The sequence below is a fragment of the Heloderma suspectum genome, chromosome 7, assembly GCF_057233095.1.
Source record: "Heloderma suspectum isolate Gila_16-S chromosome 7, 16-S_ref, whole genome shotgun sequence".
Taxonomy (NCBI): Eukaryota; Metazoa; Chordata; class Lepidosauria; order Squamata; family Helodermatidae; genus Heloderma; species Heloderma suspectum.
The window spans coordinates 32,859,063-32,884,245 of record NC_139464.1 but is presented as its reverse complement, the minus strand read 5'-3'; the positions used below and the strand labels follow the sequence as shown (position 1 = coordinate 32,884,245).

Genomic DNA, 25,183 nt, shown 5'->3' with positions numbered 1-25,183 from the left:
CCAGAACCCTCTGGAATCCATCGGAATCCATTAATCTCCAGGGGGGGGGACCATTTTAATAGGTCCCCCACCCTTGCAGAGGGGAAAGGGCGCCAGGAGTCTAAACCTCAGCAGGAAATGATCTGACCATGACAAAGGGACAGATGTTAATTCCTCCACTTTCAGATCACCATCCTCCTGCCCAGTCAAGAAAACCAGATCAAGCGTGTGTCCTTTTATATGCGTTGGGCCAATAACATGTTGGGACAGCCCCATGGTTGTCATGGCGGCCATGAAGTCCTGAGCCGCCCCGGATACAGCGGCCTCGGCATGGAAGTTGAGATCCCCCAGGACCATCATCCTAGGGGTCCTCAACACCAAGTCCGACACTACCTCCGTCAGCTCAGGCAGGGAGTCTGATGGGCAGCGGGGTTGGCGGTACACCAACAGAATCCCTAATCTGTCCCGGGTACCCAACACAAGGTACAAACACTCAAGATCTGCGCTCGAATGAGCAGGAAGCCTGGAGAGGGAGATTGAATTCCTATAGACCACGGCAACCCCCCCTCCCCGACCCTCAAGTCGGTGTTGGTGCTGCACCGAGTACCCAGGAGGGCACAGCTGGGAGAGAGTGACCCCTCCCAGTTCCCCCACCCAGGTCTCAGTAATACATGCCAGGTCAGCCCCCTCATCCACAATCAAATCATGGATGAGGGAGATTTTATTTTGGGCCGACCTGGCATTCAGCAGCAGCACCACCAGACCCGAGGGCAGACTGGTAAGGCTGCCAGGAACCATCAGGTTGGGGGAAGAACCAGAAGAGGGGACAGCTGTAAGGTGTCTAGCCCCTCTTCTCCTCAGCTGGCCTGTTGGTAATGGCTGTTCCCTCATTTTGACAGGGATGTAGTTTGTGCTCAGGTAGAATAGGAGCAAGAAAGAATGAAAAAATAATGGTGGGCTCTGTAGCATGATAGGCTAGCCTGGCCATGCCACACTCAAAAATTAGGAGGTCACTGGGTCCTGCCTCCATTGATCACTTCAGTTGCACAGTACCATTGGTTCAGAAAATGAGATCCCGCTGGGACCAACTTTGTTTAAGACTTCCCAAAGACTGGCTGCCATCTATAAATTTTGGTAGAGCTAGGACATAAAGTGAACACCTTTCAACTTTTAATGATAAAAATAGGTTCAAATAGGTACAGATCTGATTTTTTATTTTGTCTGTGTGAGCCTGATCTTTTCAGAATACATGCTTCTATGGCTAAATGTGATGTGTGAACCCAGGTGGTGGTGATGTCACACACTACATTTAGCCACAGAAGCATGTACTCAGGAAAGATCAGGATTACTTGTGTAGAACCCCCCCCCCCAATATTTTGTGAATAATTTATTTTGGGACCATGTAAATCTTCCCTTGATTTATGGATTTGGCAATACTTGTGGTTACTTTGTTCATGCATTACATTATACACGTAAGTGCACACCTGGAGAAGATTGGGACTGCCCATGTGGGCTTTGAAATTAGATTTATAATAACTCATGTTAGAGATTGTATGAAAGAATAATAGTAAAACGTTTCACCATTTTTGTACTCTTACTCCCAGAAAGTGTACATAGAATTGCATCCTGACTCATTGAAGCCCTACAGATTTGGGACACTTTTTGTTGTGGGAGTTTTTAAAATTTGAAGCCTAGGAGTGCTGGATAATCAGTAGCAAACTATGTTGACTTGAACATTTTGAAGATCATCCAATGGTTGCTGAATGATCTTTACGGTTCATTCTTTGTCACAGCGGTTAAGGATCTGTGTCAGTGAAAAGGTCCCTGTAGATAATTAGGTTACTAGGATAATGGGGGAGGTTCTATTTTAATTAGGCCAGTGTGTTCACTAGAAGAGAGTTTTGCTACTCTAGTGCATACTAGCCTGGTCATTGTCATCTTCGTCAAGTCTCTCGGATCTTGTCAGGACTGAGCTGTAGGCAGTGGTCTGAGATAAACAGGGAATCAGGAACCATGAGTTGCTCCAGGAGATGGAATTGAGGAATGAAGCTAGAAGTTGGGACTGGACAGCAAGTCAGGACCGAAGGACACACCACGAGTCAAGACTGAAGAGCAATCAAAGGATACAGGAACACACTGGAGCTCAGGAAGATAATGCTGCTTATGTTTAACTGGAATAGGAAGCCCTTTTATGCTACTTACTGTCCATGAGGGAGCAATGGCCAGCCTAGGTGGGCAGGGTCAGTGCAGGACCTGAAAGCAAGTAACACGCAATCATATTGCATATAACAAGCTATCAGGATTCTTTACACACTGGTGGTTGGACTCTCTCCTCCTTACCAAGACAGATCCTGATACCTTCTTCCTCCTCCTCAACCTGTCTCTCCTGAAATCAGTCCCCCCCCCCCCCGCAAAAGTCAGTCATCATTCCATGCTCATTGAGCATGTCAGACCTCATTGGTTTGTTTGGGGGCCATAAACCCCCATCACTTTTTTCCTAAAGTTTTTTTGCACTTTTCCTAATCGTGGGGTTCCCCCAGATACTGTTTTGGGTACATATGAATATGATATGATATCATATAATGGAAACACCACTCAAAGGTGACAAAGAAGCAGAATCCAAGATACAGCCATGAAGACAGGAGCAAGCTTTGTTTTTGATAATGATAGTTGCCAAGGGCAGGGCAGTTTTAGTGCCCTCCCCTTTCTTTTCTCACAAGAATGAATGGCTACCATTCACGGATGTGGGAAAAAGTGTAAAGTGTTGTGCTTAGGGATAATGTTGCCTATATTTCCTCAACCTTCCAATATATGCTTTTGGCCTGTAGCTTAAATTCTTATTAAAAGCAGACAACAGACCATTTGTGTTTTGGGCACTTCAACTACTAAGGAAAATGAGCTTCCTGTTTTTGTTTTTTTTCAATTTAAAAATAGATTAATTATCAAGATAATCAAGTTTTGGGGTTAATTTTTGGAATTAAGGTTTGAAACCCTAGCTGAAGTTGTGGTTATGTTCCTGCCACACATGACTTCTTGTTGTTGTGTTGTTCAGTCGTTCAGTCGTGTCCGACTCTTCGTGACCCCATGGACCATAGCACGCCAGGCCTTCCTGTCCTGCGCTCTCTCCCGGAACGTGCTCAAGTTCATATTCATTGCATCATGACTTCTTGCATGACATCAAATATAGCTGTTTTGCCTAGAGGCAAAGGTTCTTTTAGGATTCAGAAGTAATAAACACACAAGTGATAGAAGTCAAGATTTTATTAAAGAGTGGGCGAAATGATTCAGAATAACATAGGATACCAGTACTGAACAAGATAGCTTACTTCTCCTTTCAGTTGTTGGGAGCTCCAGGTGAATGACAACAGAGAGACCCCGGTCACACGGCCAGCACACAGCACCTCTGGTCCGGGTCTGCGTCAAAGCTCACTGTGGGCAGGTCTGTGGTGACTTTTATATCTGAGTTCTCCTGTTGCTACATGCAGGTTTGAAGTGCACCCTAATTACTCACACCTGGAGTGCTGGTCAGACTCTCAGGTCTCATGATGTTCATACATTCTCGTACCAGCCAAAAGATAAGCTAAAGCAAGTTGACAGTGGTCAGCCTAATTGAATCAAGCCTGTAGGTTTCCCAAGCAGACAACTGACCTTGGAAAGCAAAGCCTCTAGCCTAGAGGCTTGAGAACTCTTAAGGGGGCCAGGTTTTTAAGGTTCTCCAGGAGACTGAGGCATGCAAGGAACAATTGTGGCACTCCACTCTCCTTTCTCCTCAAAATACAATGGTATTCTGCTGTATTTCCTCTACAATAGCTAAATGCCATAAAGCATAAATGCTCCCAATGACAGCTTTGAAGTATGATGTACATTTGTTTACTGCAGTCAAGCTTGTACAGCATCATTGCTTTTTATTTTCTATGGGTTGTCCTTTCATGAATTTCCTGTGTACTGAGGCAAGCTTTGTATTAATATAAAGTGTTCTTGCACTCATGTCCTCCAGCCCTTACAATGGCTTTGTTTTTTAAAGAAATAATTGTTGACTAGTATTTGCATTTGGACTGTGGCAAAGTCTGTTAATGAGATCTAAAATGCAAAAAAGAAAATAATCAGTACAAAGCATTTTTTTAGGTTTGCTTTGTGAAACAGCCACAAGAAATACAGATGAAGAAGAAGAATAGGTCTAGCATTCAGTTGTTTTCATAGATGAGATAATTTGTTCAATTTATTCCCAATGGAAGGTTCAATACAAGTTGTTTTACATGGTACAGTTTTACCAATACTTACCAATTTTGCCTTTAGGTCAGTTGTTTTCTCAAATTCTCTACCTTTCTATGCTGACCTGTTTGCTGAGGAATCTCCTGCATGTTGAGAAGGTTCTAGGTAGTATTCTAGAACATACACAGTTATTGCAGGGCTCTTTCTGGCTTGTTGGGCCTCTTCATCACTTTCTGTGAACTGGGTATGTGCTTTAGAACAGGGGTGGGTAGAAGGTAGACCAAGATCTATTGGTGGTTTACAGTATAATCACCACAGATTTCTGACTCCCAACAGTTTTAAGAATAGCAGCAACAAAATGACTCTCCCTTCCTTAAATTATACTGCTGAAATGAAGAAAGCTTGGGTAAACAGGAATGAATTTTTGTGTGGAAGGATTGTGAGGCCTAGTCAGCATGGCCAGTTGTCAGGGGTGATGGGAGCTCTAGCTCAAAACATGTGTAGAGTACCATGTTGGGGAAAGGTGCTCCAGCAAAACAAGTTGATGACAAAAGGATTCCCTGTAAAGTAGAAACTTTGCACAACTGACGTTGATGTTCATCTCCCAGTTCAGCCTTGTTCATATGCGATTCTGCAGACTCAGGCTATCAGCCCCTGGATCAGTTAATCATCGTAGGATTATGACATTTCAGAGTGTTAATATTCATTTTATTTAACATCATGATTAACTTACTTTTCCCTTTTTTAATTTTAGATGACATATATTTGGAACAGCAGACTATTTCCTCTCTTTTACCGAGTCGATACACTGTGGGCAGCGTGACACACAAAGCCTTAACAAAAAGCACAATGGATCCCCAGGCAAACAGTGTATTTCCTGAGAGGTTGTCATCACCTGTTACCTCTCCTTCTGAGATGACCTCATTGGACCAAGAAGGAGCAAGCAGAGTCTCAACAGGACAAAACATACCAACGTTGGATATTTCAGTAACAAGCAATGAGGCAGTCTTAAGCGATGATAGATTTATTAGTTCATTTCCTAATGCACAACAGACTCCTTCATTCAAGTCTTTTACAGAGGACTATGATTCAGGTTCCTATCCAGTGAAGCCAACAAAGGAAACATTACAAACTGTGTTATTAGCACCTTCGTTACCTGTCCTCTCCTCATCGCTTGAGTACATGGAAATGCTGCAAACAACATTGCAAAGGGCTGTCTCCATCGCTCATGTTCCTCTCCCGTATTTGAAGCCTTTTGACATGACAGGTGCAACTCTGGCTCCAAGCAGAGACTTGCCCATGCCGCTTACTTACTTAAATTCTGTTGCATCTGAAGTGGTGGATACAACAGTTGGAAAAGGAAGGGAGAATTCGCAGTTCCATGCACTCTCCTCAACTTCTTTGCATTTTGATACGATTGTGGAAGACTCGCCAATGTTTATGAGACAGCTAAACGAGGATACGCAAATTATGACAGACATTTTGACAAGAAGTACTGACACATACACTGAAGCCCACTATAGTATTAATAGTAATGTAGCAGGAACTCTCAGTCTAAGAAACTCATCATTTCTGACCATTTTTAAGGACATTCCTGTTTCGTTAACTAACACAGGGACTGCTATGCTTTCAACACACCTTCCTTATGTTTTTCCCTACATTCCCTCAGCTACAGTTCTGACTGCCTCCAATAGTCTTTTTAATGAGGAATTGTTTACAGACGAGTTTTCTCATAAATTCTCCAGAAGTACAGCATCAGTTTTGCCTGAAAGTTCAGAAATACCAACTCAGGTTGAGTCCTTCCATGACTCCGTGAGCCCAGTGCCTTTCACTAGACCCTATGCTTCATGTTCATACTGTGACTTCACCTCAGCTCCCTCGGAGCCAGTTTTTTCACTGCGGCCATCAGAAAATGATGTGGGCTCAGGCGATTATGTTGACACTCTGTCATTCGTGGCCACTGAAGTAAAAGGTGTTACGCCACTTACATCGCTAGTTAGCGAGCTTTATGACATGCAGGAATCTCCTCCTGAAGTCTTTGATACTACTTTCCCCTCTAGACCTGTTGTTTCATTCTCTTCAAGGTTTACAGACGTCTCCAAGTCAAATGCTGTGGAAATTAGCCTTAAAGATACAATATTTGCATCTTTTTCCCCTTCCCCATCCTATGAACAGTCCTCTGAGGTAATATCATTGGAAAGCACTTCTGTCAGTTCCCCCTACTCTGTGACTGAAATGGTTACATCAACTTCTAGTATTGTGGAAGAACTGCATTCTGATGTTGCCACGGTTTCCCTTGAATCTGCCTTCATTGGAAGTGTGAGCACACCATCCATGACAATCAGAAATTCAAGTCTGCTGGAAACACCTGAATTTATGCCATCAGCACCTACACATTTCCTTGGCAAAACGCTTGAGGAGTTCCCCACACTAGAATCTGCTGTGAATAGATCAGACATTCCACCCAGCGTTTCATTAACCCCTTTCCCCTCTGAGCCAAATGTCTTGTCACATTTATCATCTGCTAGAGCCACATCTTTCTTGATCATGCCAAGTGATTTATCAACATTTTTACCTCACGTTTCTCCCACATTCCTTCTGCCATCTGCGCTTTTTGACAATTCTTCTAGTTGGGATTCAGCTGAGCTCCCAGCTGTTGACATCACAAGCATTGAGGCTTCCCAGCCATCTTCATGGCAAACTTCATTTTTTAATTCAAACTCATCTCCCTTTCTAGTCACATACAGTTCTACAATGGTGCCATCATCAAGTTTCTATATGAACTCTTCAGTGTTACTGGAACCAACATCAGTCTTAGCAGTGGCATCTGAATTTTATTTTACCTCAGCTTTCATAGAAGCTACCTCTCAGTTTGAGTCATCGTTCTTAGACATTGGTGAAACTGTCCCCACACAGGTGCCACCCACTTCCATTTCAGAGCCAGTTTTCACCAGCAATATCTTGGGGGATGAAACACGTGTGACCTCATGGTTCACCTCGTTACAGACAACCCCTGTCTTAACATCTTCATCCCTTTTCATGACTGCAACTACTGTTGAGGAGACTGGTGCTACTGCTAATCTCAGTTTGGTTTCCTCTTTCACTGAGGCAGCTGCTGCCACAAGTTTTTTTACAACCACCTCCTATATGCCGCCATTGGCCACAGATCTGAGCAGCATAAAAGTTTCCCCTACTGAATCAGTGGGTATAGTGTCATCAGATGTCCCTACAGTAATGCCTTCATCTGTGAATGCTTCAGTTGGACCTGGCATTCCAACAAGAGCTAGTATAACTGAGTTTACCAGTGTAACAATCTCTTCTGCCACCACTTCTAGTAGTAAAATAGGCCTTTCTACAACTACCAGCGGTACACCAAGTTCTTCTGCTTCTATTTTGACCTCTGCATTGGTCACTACTCCACAAGTTACAATGCCTACCATTCCAACTACCACAACTAGACAGCCCTACGTTTGTGACATCACAGTCCCTGATAAATATCTAGTCATAGCTGGTAAGACTTTTTTTCTGATCTACTTTCTCTGCCCCTGTTAAACCTCCCCCCCTCAAAATCATGCTTTTGTAAAATTATACAAAATGAAAATGTACTTGTGTCCTGGTTTGTAAATGGCAGTTTTTCCCAAAGTGCTATGGGCACTGTTATTTTTTTATTTTATTTTTAGATTTTGCCCTTTGTTTAATTCTCTAGTCACTGGAGTCTAGTGCATGCTAACATGGTCAGTCTCAGGCTGGGAGTGGTGCAAGTAGGTAGATAGTAGTGCAGGGGATAATTCCATTTTGGAGAAACTCTTGGGGGCTGGAAGCAGTTCTGCATCCTGCCTTAGGTAGACTCTTCCAGTCAGAGGAGACAACACTGGGTTAGATCAACCAATGGCCTGGCTCAATATAAATCAGATTCATAACTTCTTTCTCCCCCTAGCTTGGCTTCCTATTTATAGATCTATAATTGCATGTCTTACACACACCAACACCCCTTCATTAACTGAGCTGGAAACACACACCATCACATCTTACGGTGCTCCCCAGGTGTCCTCTGAGTTTAGGGGAACAGTTTTTCTTCAGCACAGCCCCATCTATTGGTTGAATACTGTCTACTGTAAGCCTGAGTTTGAGGGGCCAATCCTTACTTTACATTTTATACATTACAAAATACACATATCTCTTGTTGAAACCTGAAAGGTGTGTGTATTTTGTACACTATTTTGAAATACTTGGAAGCAGGGAATAAGAAATAACCAAGCCTTTCTTCTGAGTATTTTACACTCTCCAAATTGTACATGTGCACAGCCTTCAAACTTGAATAGAGGCACATACATTTTATACTTGTGTATCTGTGCCCAGCTGCAAAATGTAAAGTAGGAATGGGGTCTTAGGAACATAGGAAGCTGCCTTATACTGAGTAAGACCACTGGTCCATGTAGCACCGTATTGTTGGCAATGACTGGCAGCAGCTCTCCAGGGTTTCAGGCAGGATTTTTTCCTAGCCCGTGATTGAACATGGGATCTTCTGCATGCAAAGCTGGTGCTCTACCACTGAGCTACAGCCCCTGCCCTTCATTGCTCTTACATTGCTTGCATTTCCCTGTGGTTCTCCGATTCTCCTAATGCCAGGTAAGGATTTCCTTTCTGCTCCCACACAATCTCACTGTTTTAAACTGCTGTATTTAGATCTGTGAATGCATGATATAAACTAAAACTTGTCAATTGATTCAAATTTCCAGTGCTACCCCGGAAATCTGTATTAGAAAACGTCAGTGAATCCATCAAAGGAATCCTGAGAACTGAGTTTAGAAGACTAGTAGAACTGGAGGTAAGTGATAACGCTGTGTGCAATATGACTGCTGCTATATAATAGTGTTTCATTATGCAGATTGGAGACATCTACACAGGGATACTTGAGAGAGAGATGTGTTTAGCTTGAATGTATACTCTTTTTAACCGGCATCTTAAATTCCATTTAACCTCAATTTAACTGGAATATCTTGCTATGGTACCAGTGTAACATTGTGGTTTGTGATGTATTGGTCAGTATGCCCTGTCCTTGTTTACTGATCCAGGAAGTCCCAGAACAAGGCCTTTAATCCATCTGTCTCTCTGAACCAACCATATTATTAGCATAGCAGACGAAAGATCATTGTACAGCTCTGCACTGCATGCTACAACTTCAGAGTAGTGTTGGTTTCATGTCAAAGTCCTGCTGTAGTGGAATCACACTGATTTGTGCTAACAGGAAATATAGGATACCTAATATTTTGGGGGGCAGTATCCAGTGCAGCCTATATGCCAGTGAAACCCACCCCTGGCATGACGGGAAACTAGCACTTCCTAAAGCAGCTGGACATAAGCCAAAACGCTAGTTCCAGAATGGAACAGGTCAGCAGAAATATCAGAAGGGAGCTCCGCTGACCTGTCCCATTCCAAAAGTGAGCATTTCAGCTTGTTTCCGGGGTTGCTGTGGGAAGCACTTGCTTCCTGTTTCACTGGGATGGGTCCTGCTGATGCAACGTACTCAGTGGAGGCACAGCATTAGATACTGTCCTCTGTAACATGAAAAAGATAGATGAACTAATATTTGCTACAGCATACCAAATGTATCACTAATGTTTGTCGGTAAACCTGGACAAATTATTTTTATATCCTTGCTTTTCTACATCCTCTGTGTATACACAGTATTCCCTTCATTTAAATTTACATTAAATTTGAGCTTCCAGCAACTATATCTCTGCTTCTTTTATCAATAATGCACATACCCTTCCAAGCCTGGATTCATTCTCTGGCAATCTCTTTTCATAAGGCAAAGAAGATATATTTCTGTGCAGTTACTCCTGCTTGAGTTGTGATGGAACAACGTAATTGCGTGCTTTTTCCATCTTGGATAGAGCAGTTTTCTTTGCAACGTAATTGCAATAATAATTGCAGCATTTTATATCTCAAATATTTTCAGCTCCTTCAAGAAAGAGATCCATGCCTCATAATGGAATGCTGTCAAAGTTGCTATGTTTTGAAATTAACCACTGTGCAGTTTAATAACCTACACTAATGAATTGTTGTTGGATAACCTGGAAATGCATTCCCTGGTGTGAAACGTCTCCCTGCAAACAAGCTTAACTTACAGTTAAACTCTGTACAAAAACTGGTTTATGTACAGTGTAATCGGAAGATAAACAGTGTGTGTTCTATAGTTTGTTTCTTCCTTTGCATCTTGTATTACTGCTCACAGTTGCCTCGTTTTTATGATGTGTTGTGCAGGAGGTAGTTCTGTTAAATGCAGCACTGTGGCAAAGTACACTTCAGAAAACTGAAATATGTGGTTGCAATTTAACATTAATGGCTCAGCACCAATGTGAGAGGCACAAAATATGTAAGGTGATAACTTTTTTCATTAGAATGTCTGGTGGTGAAAGGGGGTGCAAGCTTTGGAGCTTTATAGATGTCTTCATTATGAATATAAAAACACGTGGAGTGAGTTTACAGAAAGGGAGATGCCATCATAAGGTGATACTCTTCTCATCAGTTGTCACTTGCACGTCAGATGCACTGCCATGGCTGAACCCCAGGAAATGCTGTATTAGTGTTTGGTAGGCAAATTTTATGTAGTTGTGTTTTGATTTTGATTTTTTTTAGGATGATGATATAACTCTGGGGACTGGGTTATGCATTACTAGGGATGTCGAAGAAATCGTTTGAGGGGTAGCGCTCGATGAGTTTTCCTAGGCTTGGCCTCCCAGACTTTGTTTCAGTTCCTGTTGCGGTGCCTAACTTGATCTTCAGTGGGTCAGGCCAGTTCACAGATTTTACTGGAATTTTGTGCATGGGGGCGGGGGGAAGTTTCTGCAATTTGCGCACATTGCCCAGACATTTCCACAAATTGCAGAACCTTCAAAAAAATGTGCGAAAAGTTCCCAGAGGTTGGGAATAGCCCACAGCTCGGCTTGCAGATGCAAAGCGAGTTGTACACACCATGGAATTCCGTTGAACCAGAAAGAAGCAGATTTCCCAGCAACAGACTTACGTACATGCTGCAAGGGATGAGGGGTGGGGGTTGGCAATAGAAAACAGGTGATTGCAGTCCTTGAATGTGCACCCTTCGTCTGCAGTGGCATTCACAATCTTTGAAGTATGCACTGCTTAGCTGATAGGCATGCATTTGTTTGTGGGATGGGGTGATAAGGCAGTGCCACACGCAGGACACCATTCCCACGGTGTGGGTTCATTCATAGCAATTGAGTGAGGAAGGTAGAAGAATTCCTACTTGCAGCAATTCTGAAATACATTGCCAAGTAGTGACTGTCTTTTTCTTTTTCTTTTGCTCTTAAGTACATCTTCCTATAAATTACCAGTCCTTCCAAACATCATCATCATAATAAAAAAAAACTGCGCAGAGTTATGGCTTAATGTATGAATTGTACTGGTGAAAGTAGACTATGGTTGGTTATAGTTCTATAGATTGGATTTGATTTTAAGATCTGTTCATACAGAGTAGCAATATGATAGGTTATTATTGTTTGAGATGTTTGCAAAGGTGGTATACATTAAAATAAAGGGAACACATGTACTGATGTTTGAAAGGATATTATGGGAGGGTGTGAATGAACAGAACTGTCCTCTATTTTTGTATTTAGTTAGGGGTTTGGATACTGCGGGATTGATTCTTTTTTGTGCATATGCTGGTCAGTTTGAGCCAAAAGATCAAAAGTTTTTTAGAGATTATAGGAGTCAGGATGTCTGCTCAGGAAGCCAAAGGGTTGCAGAAGGCTCAAGTCAAAAGTTTAGTTAGATGTAGAAATCAAGGATGTCACCAGAGGAGGAAGAAGAAAAGTTTGCAGGAGATTAACAGCAGGTCAGGGAAAGAGTTTAGGGAAAAGGTATTTAGGGCAAAGGTGAACAAGAAACTGTCCTCTTGATTAGTTTGAGCTGGGGAGGGAACATAACAAATTTTAAGATAAAAGCCTAGACAGGAGGGTGAGATACACAGGGAAGAAGAGAGCAAGTAGGCCAGAAAGAAGTGGAGCTGGTGGAACTGGAGAACTGGTTGAAAGAGTTCTGGACCTATGACAGTAAGATATTGCTTGGACAAAATAGGGACACAGTCTAGTTAGGTTAGCTTGATGCATATATCTCTGGTTGTTTTATTACCCTATTGTTCATGTGTTTGTGTTATGTGTGTATCCATTCATATTTTAAAACTTTTTAGTATTAACTATTTTCTTCAGCAAAATTTTAAATTTTGTTGTTTGAAACATTGTGGTCTCTTTTCTTTTGGGTTATTCGCCCCATGTCTAATAGCCGGCTCCCACGCTACTTAAAGGAGATACCTGAGACACAGAGAATTGTAAGGCTGATTTGTTGGAGGAAATTAGAGAAAAAAAGATTTCCACTTGCTGGCAGCAGAAAACATCACAGGAAGGGAAGGGCAAGAAGGAGTGGGGCACTTTATTTCCCCTTCCACTCACGGAACAGGGTGTTGCAGGTCTGTGAGGGAGGGTAAAAATTTTAAGGAATTCACTTAAGTTTTTGAAGATTTTATAGAGTCTTCGTAAAATCAAATGCTTTGTGTTTACTTAGGATGCAATCCTATGCATGTTTATACAGAAAGAAGTCCTGCAACTCCCAGTATGCCTGGCTGAGGCATGCTGGGAATTGGATAACTTTTTTGTGTCTAAGTATGCATAGGATTGCATCCTAAGTAAACACAAAGCCTTTTCAGCATTGAACACAAACACACCACCACCACCACTACCACCACACATAGACTTTCAAAATAACCATTGTGTAGTGCAGTAAATGCTGTTCCTTCTGGGGGGGTTTAAACTCCCATTTCCGTTTGTGTTTTTTTTATAAATAGGTTTATAGTCTTTCTCCCAAATTCTCTTTTCTGGTGACCTCGGGTCCTTTTGTTTACACGGCAATTGCTGTCATCAATGCTCTTGTGAACAGCAGCCTTCTTCGTGGTCAGATACCTCTCATCTCATCAGTGCAACCATCGTTCCCTGCCCCAGATCACAAGTTCCAGGTGCAGACTGGTAAGCTAAACTACATCACCCTTGTAGGTTTTGATTGCGCAGAGAAGGAAATAATAATTTGGCATGATTGATCCAAGATTTGTTGTAGGACAAAACATGACCTCTTTCTCAAGTTGCAAATTTAGGATGGATATGGTTTGGGTTTGGGCTGTTTGTGTGTGTATGTGTGAATAATTCTGTGTAACTAAATTTACTATTTAGACCCACCCCACCCCACCCCCCGATGATACAGGTATAAAACTTAGTATAGGACAGAAAGATAGATGGTAGCCCTAATGGCTGTGACACATATGGCAAATGGTTGGCAGTGTTTGCTCAATACAAAATAATTAGTTAACTTTGGTAATCATTTGTGGAGGTCACAGTATTCTAAATGTTTGACACTTGCTACTAATTTATTTATTTACTTAGTGATCAGGGAGCACACTGAAATGCTTGGGTCTCCAACATGGTGCCCATGGGCACCAGTATGCACACATACACCTCCCTTGGTGCCTACTAGGCTCCCTGCTCCTCCTGATTTTTATTTTATTTCTTACGATTGTTTTGAGTAAAACAATTAATAGAGAGGATAGCATTCTGCAAACTGAAGTGCTGTCTTTCAGTGCCATTTTTATTTGGGTTCAGGAGAAGGTTTTGGGCAAGTTACTTTTCTTTTAGTTTAGTTTGCCTTTTGGGTCATGGCTATGCCCACCATGGCAGCCATTTTACGAATAGGCAACAACCCCCATGCTAGCCATTTTGTGAGAACACTCACAACACTCAAAATTCCAAATGTGTCCACCAAATTATTAATATTATTACTAATATCACAGTCAAATGGTTTAAATAGATAGTCCTTGGAACAGTATTAAAGAAAACAGATGGCTCCTTTTCTCTCTAATAATGTAATCAAGATTTTCAGTGGGTTGGGAATCAACCTGGGTACTGTGTGTGGTGCTCATATAACTCCTTTCCAGTATAACTAGAGAGAGAGGGACTTTACTACCTATACCATTGGTGGGTAGAAGATTGATCAGGGTTTACTGGTAGAACTCTGGGTGGTTTTCAGTGGATTGGCAAGGATTTCCAACTTCCAATCCATTAACACACACACCCGCCCCCCAAGTTAGGTTGTTGAAATGAGAAATGCTTGCAGGGTGGGGACCAGGAGTGGATTCTTGTGCGAAAAGATTGAGCTCAGTTCTGGTAGTGAAAACAGATCCTTGGCCAGAGCATGTGCTATACTTTTTTGTGTATGCCCCCTTCCCCCAAAACCCTTCTTTGCACCAGATGGTGGGCTTTATCGCTCTAGGTCCACCCACGCTAACTTAGACTGCAGCAAAAGACAATATTTGAGGATATGATATTCTAATTTAGGCTGTCAGATTGTATAAAAAGAAACCAAAATTTTGAAATTTGAAAAACGCAAAATACATGCTCTTATTGTGTAACACATCTTAACCATTTTTTTCTCCTAGAACTTGGCATAGCTATATTGCAAAGAGCCAATTCTAAGTAGGTTTGTTTCTAGGCATATTTTCTTTTTTGTATAGACTCATTTCTAGGTTTGTTCAGGGGAAAAGGTCAGTATGAGCCTTTTCCATTATCTGTAGAATTAATGACACTTTGTTTTTTGACACCAATAAACATATTGCCACTACTCTTAAAAACCATATAGCTCTGCAGAGCAGCAATCTAATTTTGTGAACTCTTTGCCTCACAGCAACTGCAGTGCAGGGCTGCGCAGTTTGCGATCCACTAAGCAGCCAACCAGACATGTACTGGTGCATTCCAGACGCTTGGCAATCCACTGGTTTTGCAGCCCCAACAGGAGGGTTATCAAGTTCTTTGGAGCCCATCAAACCTGGCTGGTGGATCTGAGGGTGCAGGCCTATTATAATTTATTGCCTAATGAGGTGAAACCAGGGCTGCCAAGTCTAGGCTCTTGTATGTGAGTCTTGGCAGTATTCTGGTTGCATGTTGCACCAGAACCAGTATTCTGGTTGCAAGACTGATTCAGTAGGGACAGGTGCAGAGGTATAATCAAAGCTCTGCAGGCTCGTTACCAAGGGATCAGTGCAAACATGTCAAGATCCCAAAGAGAAAGGAAAGACCCAGGGGATCAGTCCAAGAGGACCTCTTTTGTATTGATAGTGTTAGGTGCCTTGAGTGCCTGGCTGAGGAAAGGTGGGGTATAAATCTGATCAATAAGAGGAGAACAAAAAAAACCCTGAAGCAAAGGGGATGCACCAACACAACCCCAAAGTATCCCAACATTCAGGCATAGCCTATTAGTTGCCCTGAAAGTATTTATTCCTGGCTAAGATCAGCATGATCCATCGAGGTCGTTTTTGTGTCTATGTAGGGCAGCCTTCCTTGACCTGGTGCCTTCTAGATGTTTTAGACTACAACTCCCAACATTCCTGATAATTGGCCATGGTAGCTCAGGGGGATGGGAGTTGTAGTCCAACAATCTGGAGGGCACCAGGTTGAGGAAGGGTGGTGTATGGGGTAGAAATAACCTGTAATTCTAGAGCTGCAATGACAAGTAGGTGATCATGTGTCTGGGAGACACCAGGCTCTTGGGGTGAAGGTTCCATGTTCATGTCTTACCATCCTTAACCAGTAACGCTAACGCTTAAATTTAGTAACACAAACCTTTAACTTTCTGTTTCTAGTACTTCAGTTTGTGCCTCAAAGTATTGACATTGGGTTCTGTAACTTCAGCCAGCGCATTGAAAAAGGGCTGACAGTTGCATTTGGGGAGGTGAGAAAACATCACCTGGATATTTCCAACTTCACTGTACAGGTGAGAGAAGCATATTCTCAAGAGGAGACTGCCGTTCCTTCCTTCCTCCCCCCCACAACCCTGCCCCAGCAATGTTTGCTTTACATTGATGACATCGATCTGGTGCTGGTGATTATTGCTATAATTATTCCCAGCCAATGCTGAAACTTAAGACAGTGTTCAAAGAATGCTTTCTTTCCATAGTTTGCTAAATTCTGCTTTGAAAACAAAACAAAAACAATCCTAGCAGGGCAGTAGGTTGGATTACTTTTTGTATTTTTGCATTGTAATAATGATGCTTGGTCTACAACAGTGTGTAGGTTTTGCATTAGTGATTTGGGTACAATTCCTGAAGTAGAAAACTCCTATTAGTGGACTTCTATATGTTGTTTAGGTTTTCATTATATCCTCTGAATGCTTGCCTCTAAGTTGCTGTCAGTATTATTCAATTATTTCTGTAGCACTTTTTAGTGTACACTTAAGCCCTATGTTAACTTGTGTCATAACTCTAACCCCCTTTTATTTATTTGAAGTGTAGAAATGTTGTAATTATCATCTGCTAGTAATTTCAAGCAGTTTCAGCCATATTAATTTGTTTTTTTGCCCTCCTTTTGATCCAGAAGGATCTCCATATTAGCATCTGATATAATGGAATGTTATGTTAGATACAACAATAGGGAAACATTCCGAATAGACATGAGCCCTTTTCAGGGATTCTGAACCTGAATAGGGCAAACACATGAGGAGGAGAGTGCTCCAGCCATGCCCCTCTCCTTCTGGAAACACTGGACTATCAGTCTTCTAGCTTGTGTGGAGCTTCCAGCAATAGGAAAGGCTCTCCTCTTCAGACAGTTGCCTTCCACGATTAGTGAGTGACAGCTGAGATGAAGGAGAGAGGTGGGACTGGAGTGCTTCCTCTCAGCGCATGTTTTCCCTATTCAGGTAAAGAACGCCTGAATAAGGCTAACAAGCTACTAGGTTCCAAGTTCATTCCTTTTTGTACCCAGTTCTTAGACTGCTTGTTCTTGAAGCAGTTGCTTTGATATAACATTGCAACAGAGTAAGCGCTTTAACCGTTTTCATCAATGGCTGTATAGTGATGATTCCTGATGGTTACTTAGGCCAGGCTTGCAAATAATTTTGCAACTGTCTGCTTTTTCCTCCTGATAAATCCAAGAAGGTTCAAAATATACAATTAATAACAACTCAAGAATAGAACGCAATGCCCGCTTTTGCATGCTGTGGTAAGCCAGAATACTGGAGAATCTTGGCTTACCATGAATGAGTTGTATGCTGGTGCCCACAGTCCATTTGGCGCCTTCCACTAGCACAACTGGCTAAACAAACTCAAAATGCTTTGTTTAGCATATTGTCCAAATCATGATCCTGTCTTAAGGTAGAACTACAGAGTGAGGTTTGTTCTTGATGTATATGTTTCCTGGCTTGTTAAGGGAACAACAAGCCAGAATCCTGGGTTTGGAGCACATGCTAAATGAACCATTTCTGATTTGGTTAGCTGGTTGCACTAACAGGAGGTGCCAGTGGGCGTGAATGGGCTGCAGGCATTCGCATGCACTTCTTTTACAATAAACCAGAATCTTCCAGATTCCTCCAGAATCCTCTCTAGCTTACCACTGCACGATAATGCAGCCAGTGTATCCCATCGTATTAAAAATCAGCCAAAAACTAGCTTGCAAAGACCAAATTTGAAAGCAATACTATAGTGAAGTCAGTGAACCAAAAGCCCTTCCTAAAAGAAAAAGAAGAAAAGGTTGATCCCCAAATGACTATTCCGGCTGCAGATTTAAGGACACTTACTTGGGAGTAACCCTCACTGAATTATTTATTGATTACATTTCTATACTGCCCTATAGTCGAAGCTCTCTATACATTAGCACTTACCTCTGAGTGAACATGGATAGGATTGTGCAAAAGTCAAGCGAAGCCAGCTTCCTGAGAAGGGAATTCCTCAAAACTGGAACTGTTACTGAAAAGGCCCTGCTCCTCCTCTTACAATAACAATGATTAATAATGCTTAATATTTATACAGTGCTTTAGAGTACTCAAAGCATTTTACCTAGTTACATATCTCTATCCGTAAAACAACCATGTAAGGCAGGGCAATATTATTATCCCCAGATTGCAGGTAGAGCATTGAAACTGAGAGAGAGCCGCTTGTCTAAGGGCATTCGTGGCAGAAGCGAGATTTTAACCCAGGGGCTTTCCAATTCACAGATCAGGGTTTTAGCCATTGCACTACGTCAGCACTATATCTCAAACATAATACATGAACATGATACATGGAACACAAAACATGATATAGGTTCAGCTACCTTATAAAGTCATGGACTTTTCTACATTGGATAGAAGCTGTCTAGACAGGCTAAAAAATAATTCTGGATACAGCTCCTTGAAAAGTCACTACACAAGAGTCCAAAATTATAACAGCAGCTATGTCATAGATTCACCCTGCCTGGCCCAGTCTGAAACTTTTGTTAACTCTGTTTAACTATATGCATTTTCTGGTGATTATATTTATAGAATTGTAGATCAGGGAAGGAGGAGCAGCGCTAATGGTTTTTGTTTTATTCTAACTTGGTCTTTTCAGATATTGAATATAACCCTGGGTAGATCTAGAGCGGTGTTTCGGCAAGGCCCTGTGCAAATTGTTTTTGCTGTCCAAGAGAAACATGGATTCTTGAATGGGTCTGAAGTCAGTGAACTGCTAAGGAACCTGTCTGTAGTGGAGTTCAGTTTCTATTTGGGGTTTCCTGTGCAGTATATTGCAGAACGTGAGTATTCACGTCAAATAGTGATTCTTGTTTTCATCCTGACCCCATGCTTATTTGTTTAAAATATTTTCATTATCCAGCCTTTACATTTAAAAGCCTTCAAGGTGGGTTACCAATATTAAAATAGTTCAGTGTAAAATAATAAACAATCCACCCATCCTAAAAATTACAGTCCCCTCCTTTCCCATCATCAGGTTCCCAAAAGAACTCAGCCTTATGGCAGCTATTAAGCTTTTTTAAAAGCAGGAGAATATTAGATCACGGATCTCCTACTATCATGTCTAGTTGGTCTTTAAATCATCAAGAGAGATATTTGAATATGTTGGGCCCTACTTTAGAAAGCGTAAATAGGATAGTGAGGTTAATATTTAAAGAAGAAGAAAAAGAATACATTATTTCATTATAGAAATTTACAATTTGAACCAAAACCTGTTCTCATTTTATGTAAGGCAGGAGTGTAGAACCTCAGGCTCAGGGTCCAAATTTGGCCCTCCTGGAATCCAAATCCAGCCCTCTGGGGTTCCTCAGATAGCCACACCTCTTCTCCTTTCCCCCAACCACCAATTGTTTGGTTGTTTCCCAGCTTTTGTGCAATTTTTTTTTTCTCCCATTCTATAAGGTTGAAATGCCTCTCCCAAGCCTTAATTACTGGCAGTAAGAGCTTTAAGCTACATATACTGGCATTTTCAGTACAGTTGCTTTCACCCACTACTGGAATCGGCCCCCAAGAGCCTCTCCAAAATGGAATTCGGCCGTCAGGCTGAAAGGAGGTTCTGCACCCGTGATGCAAGGGATAAAACTCTCTCTCTGTGTATATATATATCTATGTATATCTGTGTGCATAGTGTGTGTGTCTGTGTTTATGTATGTGTAGTGTGTGTGTGTGATATGTATGAGATAAGTAATGCCTGAATGCCTGCTTGAGTTTCCAGATTTCAGAAGATTGTACATTGGGGAACCCACTGTGTATATCTAGGCAGGAGGCTTAGCCACTCTGCAGATAAAATAACAAGCTTTCCAATTTTATACTTCAGCTTTCTTCTCCTCCTCCAGTCTCTCCTAATGTGCAAGCATATAATGGCTATGTGGAAATTTAATTAATTTAGTTTAATGGTCAGAACATAGAGTTGGCAGTGATTATTATCTTGGTCAATTGACTTTCCCCAGGACTTGACCAATTTATTTCACTGTCTCAGTATGAATTATAAAATATTCTCTTGATTCTGGGCTGTTACCTTTCTCAGTCTTTTAATATATGGTCCCCCCTTCCCCTTATATTTTTTCCAGCTGTTCATTACTCTCAACTGAACACATCTTACTTGATGAAATTTTCCTGGATGAGAACAGGTATGTACTATAAGACTGAATAGCTTCATGATAACCTATTTGATGGCTGATATAACCAACTCATCATTAAAGTTCCTGTAAATTTTTAAAATAGTGTCTGTAGTTCTGAATAGAGATGAGCAAACTCTTATCCATTCACCTTGAATCGACTCAGAAACGAACCCAATTCTTTTTTTAAAATGGAAAGAATGAGGATCATTTTCTGAACTAATCTGGCCTCAGAAACAAGGACCCCTGCCACTCTCCAAAACACCCCCTTCCTTTTATTTTTCTAGCTAGTGTTAGAGGCAGTGGGAGCTTTGCTGGCAGCGCACCAGGAATAGGCCTCAGTGGCCTTTGGGATTTGTAGTCTTGTAGCCCCTGAAGTTGTTCTCCAAGCCTGACTCAGGAGAACTTTTCCAGTCTCTCTAGTTCTGAAACCACTTCTAAAATATTTAACACTATTCTCCACAGGCCTATGGCAGAGTAAAGAAATGGTAAAAAAAGGATGACTAAGAACTGTATTCAGAGTGCTGTAAACTCTTAGGTCAGAAAACTTGACCTGAACTTGCCTTGTCTCTGTTGAATTACTGCTATTATTGCTAAGCGATTTCTTAGACCAGGTGTCTCCAACGCCACAAGGCCATCTGAAGGCACCCGTTATTTCCCCCCCGTACAAGTGAATGGAGTGATTACTCAATTCACTTGGGGGGGGGGAGTTCTCCTTGCCAAAAAACAGCTGGAAGGGGTGCCAAGTAACCCCCCCCCAAGAACAGTTGGGGTAACAGGGTCCTTGTGGGGGGGTGACCTTCAGCCACCCTCCAGATGATTTTCAGCAGGGGGGCTTTTCCCCTCCCTATTCAAGCCAATGGAGCAATTTCTCCCATTAGCTTAAAAAGGGAAGGGAAAATGTCCTCCCTGCTGAAAAATGGCTGGAGATGGGGAGAAGGTCACCCCCTGCCAAGAACCCTGTTGCCCCGAGTCCTTGGTGGGGTTAGAGGAAAGAGGAGTTAGAAAGGAGAGAGGGAGATGAAAGGACCCAGAGAGAAAAAAAGAGAAGAGAGAAGGAGGAGGAAAAGACAAAGAGAGAGCAAGGGAGAGAAAGAGACAAGATGAGTCACAGAGAGAGAAGAGGAGTCAGAGAAAGAAGCCAGAATGAGTAGCGCACGCACACAAATACAGATAAGGGGGTGCTCCCAATGATTTTGTGATTGGCCCCCCAGCCCCCTAAAGCAGCCAATTTGTGGTGGTGCCCAGGGCATTTTTTCATAATGCCAAATATACCCACTGGCCCAAAAGGGTTGGAGACCCCTGGCATAGACCATGGGTGGGCAGCACACGGGCCACATGCAGCCCCACCACTGCCACACCACTGCAACTCAGTGGTGCTGGTGGTGGCAAAAAAAACTGCAAAACGATTGGCTGTGGCGGCTTAGTAGTGACAAATTTCACTTGAAAACAAGGGTTGTGTGTGTGTGTATGTGTATATATATTTTGCTGGTTCTGCTGAATTTTGAAAGTAGCCCCCAGACCCCCCAAAGTTGCCCATCCCTGGATTAGACTATGATGAAGCATCCAGAAATTAAGGACATACCATAACCACTCTTCATAAGGCATAGCATACTTGCTATCTAAAGGTGGAACTATATGTTATGAAGAACCCAGGATGGCTGCTAGAAACAAGACACCCCTGTTGAGTTTCTCCTTCCCCTCTGTAACATGTAACTAAACTTACGCCCGGCATGACGTCATCTATCCCACTGCTGGCTGTCACTGGTAGGGTAAGAAAACACATCATAATGATGTCAGGCACAAAGTAAGTGGTACCAGATCATTATGGAGGGGAAAACTAGGCTGTTTTCAGTAGCAGCCTCTCATTCTTTGCAATTTGTAGCTCCATTCTAAATAGCATGGATTGTTTTGTTCTTCCGTGCTTCTCTTTTTAGTTAAGAACTTCCCTTGTGTAAAATGTCTAGTGAAATACATAGAGCCAACTGCACAGCAGCAGAAAACGTCTTATTTTTTGTAGAGCTTAGCAATTACATTTTATGTAACTTTAAACGATGTGTAAGCTGTGAGTAATAATCATCTCTCTCCACAAAGATACAGTTTCTGGTAGAGTTTTTGATGGAGAGTGATCAGGCCTCCAGCGTGATATGTTAGTAGCTTGGAGTCATGCATCCTGATCCTCTGCTTACTTGGATGTAACTCCCACTGAGTTCAACCTTAATGCCCCAGTTTTGCACTGATCGCTTTGATGCCTTTCCAGTGTCAAAATAATCACATGGAGAAGAGACATTGAAGATTTCTTTCCAACTTTGCATAGAGAGAGACACATGCAGATATAGAGGTTGGAAATATCAATGGGTTGGCATTTAAATATTTTTTTCAAAAATAAAAAACAGCTGTAGCAAAGGTTATTTCAAAACTAGGTCATAACGTCCTGATGTAATTCTGAGAACCCAAGTTAGGGATTAGAAAAGACCAAAGCTTGCAAGTGTGAAAACTGGGTGAAAACTGTGAACTGTAAGTGTGAAAACTGGGAAAGAATCACATGGTGATTGAAATGATGTTGCACTGTCTTCTAGTTTTCTACCTTATTGGTTTTTCTACCCCAATTTACGGTTCCCATTTCTGTCCTTTATCACAAATAATCTCCCTCTTAGCTGGTGAGCTCCAAGTCCTATAGTTATTTTTATGTACTCTTCTGCTTATATATGACTGTTTAGTTCACTTGCAAGCATTATGTTGACAACTGTGTTAGCAACAGAGGCCAGGTTATTTTCAAAGAAACACCAAGACACAGGGTGCTTCCAGAGGTGGCTTTTGTTATGCAGTTGCCCTGCCTCATTCACAGAATTTTACAGGGATGTCCAGGTGACTGTCTTCCATTTGTAACCTCTCATGTTTTCCCACTGCTTCTTCTGCCTTTTTTTCTTTCTATAAAAGAGGAAAAGACAGAATAGCTGCAGAATGCCTTTTGATGGTTAGCGCTAGAAGTCCTCCGTCTGGAAGCACATACAGGCTAGATGCTAAGGACCTGGGGTTGGATCCAGATTTAGTTATACTTCGAGTACACCCACTGAAATCAGTGGGCATATTCAACTGTGTAATTCTGATAACACAGATGACGTTGCATCAATGGAAACTAAGTTCTGAACTGTGTGCAAGAGGAGAATCCAACTGAAGTTATGTTTGCTCAGATGGTTGCTCAATGCTCACGCAAGCGGTTGTACAATTGGTTGTGCAACGGAAAGATTCAGTGGAGCTCCATTAGCGCTATTTGAGTTTGCGGAATGACACTGTTGGATACTGTCCAATGGGACTTAATTTAGTCATAACTGACTTAAGTACCATTGATTTCACTGGGTCTACTTGAAGTATGAGTAAATCTGGATCCAATCCATGTCTTTATTCTGGAGTAAGAAAAAGAGGAAGAGCAAGTGTAACTAAGGGAAAACAACTCTTGATAACCAAATTCTAGACTTAAATACACATAATACATCATGGTAGATAGGTTAGCTATAGTATATCCACCAAGCCCTCCATCATCACCAAGGAATCAAATCCTCACCTCACCACTTTGACTGGTAATCTCCAGATTGCCTGTGATTTGAAGCTGCGTATCCAAAGATCGTTTTTCCTTTATCCTTATTTTCTATCTGAATATCTTTTTCACCATAGTTCTCCTGGGTGTTGTCAACCAGAAAATTCAGGAAGACATTTTCCAGGCTGAGATGGAGCGGAAGCTAGCCCAGTTATTAAACGAGGCCTTGGGCAAAGGGCGGATATGGAAAAGAGCAACGTTTGCTGGGAACAACATTGTGCAGGTATATGAACAGAATTCAAGTGGTCATTTAATCATCAATCATACAAAATTTGCTGCTCTGTGATTATCTTCCCCACCCCAAATGTTTTAAATTATGTTTTACTGTCACTGCTATCTTTTGATTTGCTGGATGACTGAAGCAAAGGTCTGTTTCTGATGGTAACTGTGGTAACTGTGGGTGTGTTGTGCATAAGCAGAACTTGAATTATTTGGACTGAGTAGGGGTTTTACTTCTTGTTGTTGTTTTGTTATTGCTTCAAATAGATGAAATTTTTGCTTGTTTTTCTTCCTCCTCCTCCTCCTGTGACTCTGTCAATCCCAACTCCCCCTCATTTTCCAAAGGTAGTAAGAAATTGTCAGGATTCTCCCCACTCCCCCTTAATCCATGGTAAGCTGAAGTGAGATATATTAGAAAATAGTGTCCTGTGAACGTTTCCATGAACACTGAAACAGATGGTCATAAAGAGTATGCAGCTTAACATAATACTTCAGAAAAACACCACATTTCTTTCCCAGAGCTTCACACTACTTTTTGTTGTTGTTTGGCTATTCAGTGTAATTTGTCTGGAACTAGCTTTGTCTTCGATATAAGTAGGCAAAAGATCAGCCTTGTAGGGCTAGGTATTGGTGACTTTCTCAACAGATGACGAAACAGAGACATGTAAATGTTATGCTCAGGGCTAGAAAAATATTTCAAGTTTCAAGGTCTCAAAATCCAGGTTAGCAGAGGCGATTATATTCCTGCCTTTGGATTCCAGCTTTAGCTAGGCATAGTGACTGCACACTGGGGCTGTTATCTTCAGATACATTTTATAGCTGGTGTTATTTTTAGGTTTTTTGCTCCACTGCATTTTATTCATTTCTTATATAGTGCCATCAGTGTACATGGTGCAATACAGTGTTGTTGTTGTTGTTTATTTGTTCAGTCGCTTCCAACTCTCTGTGACTTCATGGGCCAGCCCATGCCAGAGCTTCCTGTCGGCCGTTGCCACCCCCAGCTCCCCCAAGGTCGAGTCCGCCACCTCCAGAATATCATGCATCCATCTTGCCCTTGGTCGGCCCCTCTTCCTTTTGCCTTCCACTTTCCCTAACATCAGCATCTTCTCCAGGGTATCCTGTCTTCTCATGATGTGGCCAAAGTACTTCAGTTTTGCCTTTCATATCCTTCCCTCAAGTGAGCAGTCTGGCTTGATTTCCTGGAGTATGGACTGGTTTGATCTTCTTGCAGTCCAAG

The 25,183-nt window shown here is 42.0% G+C and overlaps 1 protein-coding gene across 1 annotated transcript in view; it reads left to right on the top strand.

Annotated features, from left to right (window-relative positions):
- KIAA1549 (KIAA1549 ortholog) overlaps positions 1-25,183 on the top strand; it is a 147,424-nt gene that overhangs the window by 74,932 nt on the left and 47,309 nt on the right. Inside the window, exons 2-8 of the mRNA XM_084811727.1 lie at positions 4,946-7,702; positions 8,931-9,019; positions 13,055-13,232; positions 15,893-16,023; positions 18,611-18,794; positions 20,082-20,141; positions 23,805-23,950. Coding sequence (XP_084667853.1) covers positions 4,946-7,702; positions 8,931-9,019; positions 13,055-13,232; positions 15,893-16,023; positions 18,611-18,794; positions 20,082-20,141; positions 23,805-23,950 — 3,545 coding nt within the window. The remainder of the gene's footprint in view (positions 1-4,945; positions 7,703-8,930; positions 9,020-13,054; positions 13,233-15,892; positions 16,024-18,610; positions 18,795-20,081; positions 20,142-23,804; positions 23,951-25,183) is intronic.